General features: G+C 48.0%; 1 protein-coding gene across 1 annotated transcript; it reads right to left on the minus strand.

Annotated features, from left to right (window-relative positions):
- Positions 1-825: 825 nt before the first annotated feature.
- LOC145348510 (zinc-binding protein A33-like) lies at positions 826-10,254 on the minus strand. Its single transcript, XM_080196699.1, has 6 exons — positions 9,657-10,254; positions 8,045-8,140; positions 6,771-7,004; positions 5,164-5,186; positions 4,952-5,067; positions 826-2,438 (listed from the first exon to the last, which is right to left on the minus strand). The coding sequence occupies exons 1-6, from the start codon at positions 10,071-10,073 to the stop codon at positions 1,828-1,830; spliced, it is 1,497 nt and encodes a 498-aa protein (XP_080052825.1). The 5' UTR covers positions 10,074-10,254; the 3' UTR covers positions 826-1,827.
- Between the last annotated feature and the right edge of the window lie 300 nt (positions 10,255-10,554).

Consider the following 10,554-nt stretch of genomic DNA (forward strand, 5'->3'; position numbering starts at 1 on the left):
TGAAAGAATAGGTTAAACCATTCCTCTCCTGTCTGGGAAGGGGCTGGGCTTAAAACACCTGCAAGCCAGCTTTACCAGCAGAGGGTGCTATTGCACAAGTCCAGACCTCTGTGGCTGCACACGTGCAATGGCAACCAGCTGAAGCCTGGTCGGTCTGTGAGAGAGACCTGTCAGGCCTCTGCTGCTGCAGCTGGTCTTGACCCAGCCTCCCCTCCCTACCAGCAATTGCAGGGACCCGCTGCCAACTGTGAGCACCATACCACCTGGAAAATTGTCTCCTCCACCGCCCAAGCCAATTGCCCCTCTCCCCCACTGATCACAATAAAGAGTGGCAGCAGGCCCCCCCAACCGAATGCCCAGTGGGGTAGTGCCAGGGTGCCAAGTGGCACTGCCAGGATGCCAGGCTGGCACTGTCTCAAGGGGCACCCACACCCTCAACCTCCTGGGCAGGCCTCAATGGCCTCTTGTTCTACCAGCAAGCTCATCACAACTGGTCCCTGTTCGTGGGGGTCCGATGCGTGATCCTAACCGGAAGGAACATTTCCCAGCGAGGCTACAAAGGCAAGTGAGCCCAGACGATTGTATCCTGAGCTCGTCAATTACACTTAAGTGAAGATTTAAATATGTTTAAATAACATATTCAGCCTCTTGCCAGAAATGAATGAGCCAGTTATCCTGTGCCGATAAGATCACAAGGGGCAAGAAACCGGGCATGAAACTGATTTCCCACCTCTAACGTGGCTTTGCCAGCTCATCCTGCCCATCGAGGGGTGTGGCAAAGTAGTAAAATCACCCCCCCCCCCACCCCACTTCATGTCTTTACACCAGCACTCAGCAGCAGAATGCCCCAGCTTTGCACACCAGTAACATGTACAGGCCTTGGTGGCTTAGGATATCGATTCAGCAGACATTGTGTGCAACCGAGTGGATGAAGTCAATTGCTGGGCTTCCTTTGCAGCCAGCTCCATAGAAACAGTGATTTCAAAGGCTTTCTGCAGAGTGAGATTATTCTTAATTAACAAGACATTTTTGTGTTGCTTTGTTCCATAGACCACAAACAAGTCCGTCACTGATGGTATCATTATGCATGTCTCCAAATTCACAGTATTCTGCATTCTTAAGCACTGCAACAAATTGTGTGATTGATTCTTCCTCCTCTTCATTTCTTTTATAGAATGTAAAATGCTCTGCTATCACCAGGAATTTTTGCAAAAATGTGATGGTAAAATTCCCACAATTTGCTGGTACGTTTTACAGTGCCAGGTTTATCTGGTTGCACATGACTATGGAGGGAAATTGAACATTGTACCTCTCACCACACTCTGGAAAGTAGGCGCCATAATATCTTCATCTATTTTGTCACCGGTGAAAATAATCTCATTAAAAGCTCCAGTGATGCTGAAATGCCCTATCATATTTATGAGTATACGTTTTTGGCTGCTACCTCAGTTTTCTTATTTGCACAAGACATAAATTTGAGCTGTCATTTACTAGCCAGCTCTGTTTTCAGAGTATCTTTTACTCAGGGCCACATTAGCCAACTGATTTTCCCCATAGACAGCAAAGTATATGTGAAAGATTTCCTGACTTCTGTCTTTTCTTTGCTTAAACCTCATCTTCCAAGTGGTTAAGCAAGTGCATGTCCATTTATCCTCATCGCCAGTTTTGGAGATTGACATTCCAGAGCACTCGAATGTAACTTTATTGTGGGTGGTCTTTCCCACACCAACTTCCTACTCTACATCACAGTGCATCACTTCCATGTGTACATTACTATGGCAGACTCCAGGCTGAGCTAAAACAGACAAGTATATAACACTTGTCCTTCTATGTGGTAGAGGTTCCAACGCTGGAAGATACCATCGAAGGAGTCCTGAAGAATTCCTGTTCCGGATCTTGGTTAAAGTGGCAGATTTTCATTCGCCCTGTGTTCTTCCCTCCGTCACTCAGGCAGGGACAGAAGTAGGGGTAGAGTTTTTCGTCAAAAGCATCAGTGAAAGTGTGGAGATGGGACATGTCGCCTGCATCGTAGAACGAAACCTGCCCTCCCTCGTAGTCCAGGTACACCCCGATTTTTCGGGGGCTCACACTCAGGGTCAGGTGGGTGGGAGGTGTGCTGAAGGCCTTGTATTCGCCCCCAGTCCGCAGGCTCAGTCTCCAGTAGCCATCCTCGGGCATCCGTTTGATCCTTCCTTTCCTGGCGCAGGACCTTTTGGCCACCCCCAGGTCCCACTCGGTTTTGTCCCCCACCTCCACCTCCCAGTAGTGTCTCCCTGATGTGAATCCCTCCGCTCCCAGGACGCAGGCGCAGCGGTCAAACCTCTGGGGTGTGTCTTCCAGCATTTGCCGTTGCTCCCCAATCTTGACACTGGACAGGTTCTCGGACAGGATGAGCCAGGGGTTGGCTGTCTTTGGATTCAGAGTCAGAGCGGCTGGCACTGAGGGAGCAAAAGATATTTGTTTAAAAATCAGAACAAATCACTTTATTCACTGACATCTACTGAAACACTAGTTAGACCTCAGCTGGAGTATTGTGTACAGTTCTGAGTGCTGCACTATGTGAATGCATTGGAGAGAGGGCAAAGGTTTACAAGAATGATTCCAGGGATGAGAAACTTCAGTTACAAGAATAGATTGGAGAGGTCAGGACTGTTTTCCTTGGAAAGAAGAAGGCTAAGAGGAAATTTGATAGAGATGTTCAAAATCATGAGGGGGCTGAACAGAGTGGATCGGGAGAAACTGTTCGAGCTCGTAAAAGGACCGAGAACGAGAGGACACAGATGTAAAGAGAATTTCAAAAGGAGTAAACGTAATGTGAGAAAGAACTGTTCCACACAGCGAGTGATTGGGGTCTGGAGTGCGCTGCCTGGCAGTGTGGTGGAGGCGGGTTCAATCCAGGCATTCGAGAGGGTATTATATCATTATTGGAATTGAAACAATGCACAGGGGCCACGGGGGGGTGGGGCGGTGTTGGGGGGAAAGGTAGGAGAACGGCACTAAGTCATGATGCTCATTTGTAGAGCCAGTGCAAACACGATGGGCTGAATGGCTTCCTTCTGCACCGTAACAATTCTGAGATTCTGCAAACTCATCAAGTCATCTCCCTTCTAAGATGGACCCAACATTATGAGAAACTTTCACCAAATCATGAGTGGACCATCCAGCCTTGTGGAAGCTATTTTGACTCATTCATGGGATGTGGGCGTCTCTGGCTGGGTCAGTATTTGTTACCCGTCCCTAATTGCCCTTGAACTGAGTGTCTCACTCGGGACATTTCATAGGAGCAGATAAGAGTCAACCATATTACTGTGGGTCAAATGAAGGGCAGACCAGGTAAGGTTGGCCTTTTTGATTTCTTAAAAAGTCTTTCATTACAGATTTGATTGAACTTCGTCCCACGCTTCTGATCTATGGGCACCAGCAGTGGAGGGGGGAATGGGGAAAGTGGAGGGACCTCCTCACGAACCTGCTCCCAGACCTGGTCAAACTCGCCATAAACAGGTCCAGGCTATCTGACCTGACTGACCTATACCGAGGGGGTTATCTGACCTGACTGTCTACCCCACCGCCACCCAGCCCGCCCCCGCCGCAGCTACAATCGCGGCCGGGTGTCCCTGGAGGGGGGGGGCATGCGGAGACCAGCCATTGATGTTTGTAGAGACTGGGATGCCTTACTGACCCTTCTGATCACACTTTGGTTTAATGTTTCAATTGTGATTTTCTTTATGGTTTGGATGGTGCCCCTCTGACTCTCCCCTCAGTTTATTTGATTTATTTGAATTGGTTAATTGAATTGTCACAAGATCGGTACACCCCCCCCCCCCGACAACCCCCACACCGCCCCCCCCGACAACCCCCACACCACCCCACCTTCCCAACCCGCTAATGTCTTTGAACCTCCAACTTTTTCACTAATGTTATCCTTTTCAAGGCCCAAAAATAAACTCGCATTTCCTGCATTAAAATCCACTTGCCCCCACTCCCCCTCCCCCACTTTGAATTCATTGAATTTAGCTGTTTCAAAGTGGTTTAAGTCCATGTACCAGGGCATTAGAACCATATAATTATAGAATCTACAGCGCCAAAGAGACCGTTCGGCCCCTCGACTCTGCACCAACTCCCTGACAAAGTCTTCTTTCCTTGATTCCAGGACATGTTGGATCCAGACTCATTCCCCCCATCCTAATCCACACATTTATCATCGAACTTATACATTTGGGACACTAAGGGGCCAAGTTAGCATGGCCAATCCACTGAATCTGTACATCTTTCAGACTGTGGGAGGAAACCAAAAGCACCTGAAGGAAACCCATGCAGACACGGGAAGAATGTGCAAACTCCACACAGACAGTCAGCCAAGTTTGGAATCGAACTAGGGTCCCTGGTGCTATGAAGCAGCAGTGCTAACCACTGTGCCACCGTGTCGCCCTAGCCTAACCTGCAGGGTTTCTAGTCCAGTGATATTATAAATAAGATCATTTATAATTTATTAGTTTCACAAGTAGGCTTACATTAACACTGCAATGAAGTTATTGTGAAATCCCCTAGCTGCCAAACTCTGGCGTCTGTTCAGGTACACTGAGGGAGAATTTAGCACGGCCAATGCACCTAACCAGCACGTCTTTCAGACTGTGGGAGGAACCTGGAGCACCCGGAGGAAACTCACGCAGACACAGGAAGAACATGCAGACTCCACACAGACAGTGACCCAAGCCAGGAATTGAACCCTGGTCCCTGGCACTGAGGCAGCAGTGCTAACCACTGTGCCACCGTGCCGCCCTAAAACAATGTATACGATCAATGCTGTGATGTAGATTTGAACCAAGGCTGTTGTGGCCCACAACGCAGCATATTAACCATTATATGATCACGGTGCGACACAGTAAGCTATTATCACTAATATCAACATCTCTCCTTAAGGAGGCAATTGAGAATATTTAAATCTCTGTACCGGGGCTGATGGAATCCATCATTTCTTTCCACGCTATATATTGCAAGGGGCCTCTGAATATCCCCAGTGGGAGTTCCTTGTCCACCAACGCCATAGACTCACGTTTTTCACTGAAACTGCAAACACAAATGTTGGTCATTGCAGAAACATTGCCTTTTTTTTAAAGTCTGGTGTGTTTTTCATTATTTGAAACAAGGAATGAAACATCGTACCTGGTGTTCCAGCAGCCTTCCTCCTGAAATAAAAACAGATACACGTCTACATTTATCAGTCAGTTTAAGACGGACTAAGAACCCAGAAAATTCCATATAAACCCATATCCGGAATTTCGCCAATTTGAAACAGACCTGGAAATAGTCTCAGGGTAGAGTCACATTAGACTCAAAGGTCGGAATGTTACAGCTATTCATGCTGGAGGGATTTTCCCATCCCGCTGCAGTGAATGGAGATTTGTCTGGATGCCAAATTCTCTGACCTCGCTGCAGCGGGAGCATGGCGTGAACATCCATTAAGATCGCACCAAAAATGTTAACTCTGTTCTCCCTCTGCGTCCAAACGCAGCAAAACCAGGACAATATCCAGGCTTGGGCTGACAAGTGGCAAGTAACTTTCACACCAGACAAGTGCCAGGCAATGGCCATCTCCAACAAGAGAAAATCTAACCATCTCCCTTTGATAACCAGTGGTGTTACCATCACTGATCACCCCCACCACCACCACCGCCACCTCCCCCCCCCCTCCAAACTCACACACTCTCACACTCACTCTCTCATTCACACACACACAAACTCATATACACACTCTCACACACACACTCATCACTTTGGGAAATCATGGGAAAGAATTCACAGGCTGGATAGCAGCACACCAATATACATCACAAACATCATTGGAACAGAAATAGGCCATTCAGCCCATCGGACCTGCTCTGCCGTTCAATTATCTTTTAAAATATTATTCATAGGATGAAGATGTCGCTGGCTGGGTCAGCATTTATTGCCCTTCCCTAATTGCCCCTTGAACTGATCCAGAGACCCAGGGTAATGTTCTGCGGACTCGGGTTCAAATCCCATCATGACAGATGGTGAATGGAGGCCATTTGACCCATTGAGCCGGCACCAACAATAATTCCACCCAGGCCCTATCCCCATCGCCTCACATATTTACCCTGCTAATCCTCCTGACACTAAGGGACAATTTAGCATGGTCAATCCACTTAACCTGCACATTTTGGAGTGTGGCAGGAAACCAGAGCACCCAGGAGCACATTCTCCCCACACAGACATGGGGAGAATGTGCAAACTCCGCACAGATGGTGACCCAAGGCTGGAATTGAACCTGGGTCCCTGGCATTGTGAGGCAGCAGCGCTAATCACTGTGCTGCTGTGCCATATTGAATTCAATAAAGATCTCGAACTAAAAGTCTAATGATGACCATGAAACTATTGTGAATTGTTATTAAAAACCCATCTTGTTCACTAATGTCCTTTAGGGAAGGAAATCTGCCGTCTTTACCCTGTCTGGCCTACATGTGACTTCAGAGCCACAGCAATTTGGTTGACTCTGTCCCCTAGTTCTAAATTCCCCTTCCTACCACTCCACTAGCCAGGGAAACATCTTATCCACATTAGCACAACATGCTCTGTAACAATTTTGTAAGTTTCAGTGGGTCCACTGTTATATATTTAAGTGGTTGCATGATTGCATTCAGGGAAGGGCATCTATCCAGTAACACCCATGAATGAAAATAAATACTTTGATACCAGTTAATTTCACACAGCCGGTTCCCATTGCACTAAAGTTAAATTGCTCACTTTACCTTAAGAATGTTTAATATGTCTGGTTGATCCAGTTTAGCCTGAAACTCCGCCAGCACCCGCTCGATAGAATCCAGAACTTCCTGAATCCCCCGCAGATTCTCACGCATGTCTTCTAAGATCTTCTCCTCCCGCTCCCGCAGGTCTCTGCTTAAACGCTGCTCCTTTTCATTCAGAATCCGGTGCATTTTAGCAAACTCGTACCTGATGTGGATCTGCAGACTGCGGGACTGTTCCTGCACGGTGAGAATGTGGAACAGCATCATCAATGGGAATACCACCATCGGGAAGTCCGGTCCTCCCAAACCATCCACCATCCTGACTCAGGATCTCATTGACCACTCCCTCACTGTCGCTGAGGTCAAAAATCCTGGGACTCCCTCCCTAACAGCACTGTGGGTGCACCTACACCACATGGACCACAGCAGGTTCAGGATAGCCACTCACCACCACCTTCTCATGGGGAAATTAGGGATGGGTAGTAAATGCTGGACCCAGCCAGCAAAGTCCACATCCCTAGAATGGATGCAACATAGAGCAGGTGATGGCCTCATGGTATTATTGCTCAACTATTAATCTAGAAACTCAGCTCATGTTCTAGGGACCTGGGTTCAAAACCCATCACAGCCAATTGTGGAATTTCAATTTTTAAAATATCTAGAATTAAGAATCTACTGATGACCATGAAACCATTGTGATTGTTGGAAAATCCCATCTGGTTCATGAGTGTCCTTTAGGGAAGGAAATCTGCCATCCTTACCTGGTCTGGCCTACATAGTCAATATCTTTTCCCAAGGTAGCGGAGTCTAAAATTAGAGGGCATAGGTTTAAGTTGAGAGGAGAGCAATACAAAAGGGTCCAGAGGGGAATTGTTTTCACACAGAGAGTGGAGAGTGTCTGGAACAAGCTGCCAGAGGTAGTAGTAGAGGCGGGTACAGTTTTGTCTTTTAAAAAGCATTTAGACAGTTACATGTGTAAGATGGCTTTCCAGGGATATGGGCCAAATGCAGACAATACGGACAAGCTTAGTGGTTAAAAGAAAAAGAGGCGGCATGAACAAGCTGGGCCAAAGGGCCTGTTTCCATGCTGTAAACCTCTATGACGGTATGACTCTACATGTGACTCCAGACCACAGTATTGTGGATGACTCTTAACTGTTCTCAGGCAAATAGGAACAGGCAACAAATCCTGGCCAGATAGTGACACCCATGTTCCACAAATCAATTGCAAAAAATGCGAACGCAATGGAGGTTCAAAAACAAAATCAGCACCTTACCCGCACTTGGGAGATCTTCTGCTTCTGGTTAAATTTAGCCTCCAGCACAGTGGCCTTCCTCTTAGCAGCAGAATCCAAGGATAACTTCAGATTATCCTGCGAAGGAGAAATTAACAGAGGTACGTTTTTAACATTGCACAAAGCTGGAGGGTTGTAGTGGGGATGAGGGGTGAGATCAGCAATGTCAAAGCTAGCCCTGCCTGTCACAGAATGATCACAGCATAGACAGAGGACATTCAGCCCATTATGTCTGTGCCGGCTCCCCAAAGGAGTGCTTTACCTGATGCCATTCTCCAACCTTCTTCCCGTAACCCTGCATATTTTCCCTATTCAGATAATAAGCTAAGTTCCACTGAAATGATCAAACATGCCCAAAATCACACACTTGGGCACCTAACCGTTCCAGATCCTAACCAGTCACTGTGAGAAAAGAAGTTTCTCCGCTGTAGTATAAGTTCAATGTTTTTAAAATTTATTTATTAGTGACAAATAGGCTTACATTAACACCACAATGAGGTTACTGTGAAAATCCCCTAGTTGCCACACTCCGGCACAGGTGCACTGAGGGAAAGTTAGCATGGATCATGCACCTATGTCTTTCGGATTGTGGGAGGAAACTGGAGCACCCAAAGGAAACCCACACAGACACGAGGAGAACATGCAGACGGTGATCCAAGCCGGGAATCGAACCAGGATGCCTGGCACTGTGAGGCAGCAATGCTACCTCATGCTTCCCCGTCATCCTGGGACAGGCACCCTCACTCCCGATTGCCTTGGCTTCCCGCACTGTCTCTCCATTGGATCCAGCCTGGTTACTTGGCCCTGAAAGAATTGCCGGGACCAGGTTACCGTATCCACCCATCTCCATCACTTCTTTTTCCTGTAATGTGCCATTTCATTCTTGATTCTTCTGCCAATGGAAACAGCTTCTTCCTGCCCACTCTGTCCAGACCCCCTGACAATTTTAACCACCTCAATCAAATGGTCTCTCAATCTTCTCTTCTACAAGGAAAACACTTCCAACTGCTCCAATCTATCCATCCGACTGAAATTCCTCATCGCTTCAACTGCTCTCCTGAATGTTTGCTAAATTCCCTCTCTCTCCCCCTCTCTGTCTCTCCTTCTCGCTCTCTCTGTCTCTCTGTTACTCGCCTCTTCATTGTCCCTCTGTCATGCTTGCTGTCTCTCTCTGTCACTTTTACTGTGTGTGTGTGTGTGTGTGTGTGTGTCACTCTCCCCTTCATTGTCTCTCTGTCACTCTCACTGTCTCTCTCTGTCACTGACCCTCTGTATCCCTCCCCTCTCTCTCTCTGACTATCTCTATCTGTCCGTCTCTCTCTCAGTCTTTCTCTGCCTCTCATTCTCTCCCACTCTCTCTCTCATTTCTATCTCTCTCTCTCGTCTATTATCTCTCTCTCGTTCTCTCAGTCTCTCTTAGTCTATCGCTCTGTCATTCTCTCAGTCTCTCTGACTGTCTGTCTCTCTGATGCCTTGACATCCTTTCTGAAGCGCGGTGCCCAGAACTGAACACGATACTCTTGAGTTGAGTTCCAGTCAGTGTCCTGTCCAAGGTGAACACAGTCCCGCTCTGTGCGCCTATAATTAAATTCACCTTGTAAATCTCTACAGCCTCGTTGAGTGGGATGAAACTGTGGTACTTGTGTTGCCTGCCGTCCCGGCAGATACCACAGATGAGTTTCTTGTCAGTTTCACAGAAGAGTTTCAGTTCTTCCTGGTGCAGGTCGCAGTAGATTTTCCGGCTTTTTCTCCTGCGCTGTCGGTCTCGGTTCCGGGCTTTCTCCGCCAGTTTGGCGAGAGCCCGGTTGGTCTTGAGGTTTAATTCTGGAAACACGTCCAAACACTCGGGGCAAAAGTTGGACTCCTGCATTTCCCAGCAGCCGACGATGCAGGAGCGGCAATAATTGTGGCCACACTCCAGAGTGACCGGGTCTGCAAACAACTCCAGGCAGACGGCACAAACCAATTCCTCTTTCCAGCTCTCTGCCCTCTGCCTTGGATCCGTCTCCATATCACCGGCTGTCGGGTCACTGCCTGGATCGAGAGCTTTAAGAGATGACTTTGCCCTCCTGCCTGGGCTGGCCTGCTTTGCTGCAACTTCCTTGTGTACGATCTCTGGGTAAGGCTGTGACTCACAGTTACAGGTGGAAAGGGCAATATCGGGAGGGAGGAGGTGTGTTCGGAGGGGCCAACGCTCTGCCTGCGAGGTGTGGTCCCTGAGCAGTCGGACCAGGCAGTGAGTGGCTGACCAGCGTGTGTGAGCAATCACCCAACACTGCTTCCCTGCAAATGGACCGTGTTAATTCAGAGATCACACGGCACCGAGACACTCTCGGGACAAAAAACAACGCCACTCCCTACGGTCCAGACAGCGCACAGCAGCAGCAGGGTAAACAGTTCACATAACACATTGCACCCATGCTGCCCAGAGTTCAAGTAAATCGCAGCCACAAGCACATCAAATAACACACTGCACCAACAGTGACTGCGTG

This window comes from Carcharhinus amblyrhynchos, chromosome 9, assembly GCF_965287045.1.
Source record: "Carcharhinus amblyrhynchos chromosome 9, sCarAmb.v2.hapA, whole genome shotgun sequence".
NCBI classification, from domain to species: Eukaryota; Metazoa; Chordata; class Chondrichthyes; order Carcharhiniformes; family Carcharhinidae; genus Carcharhinus; species Carcharhinus amblyrhynchos.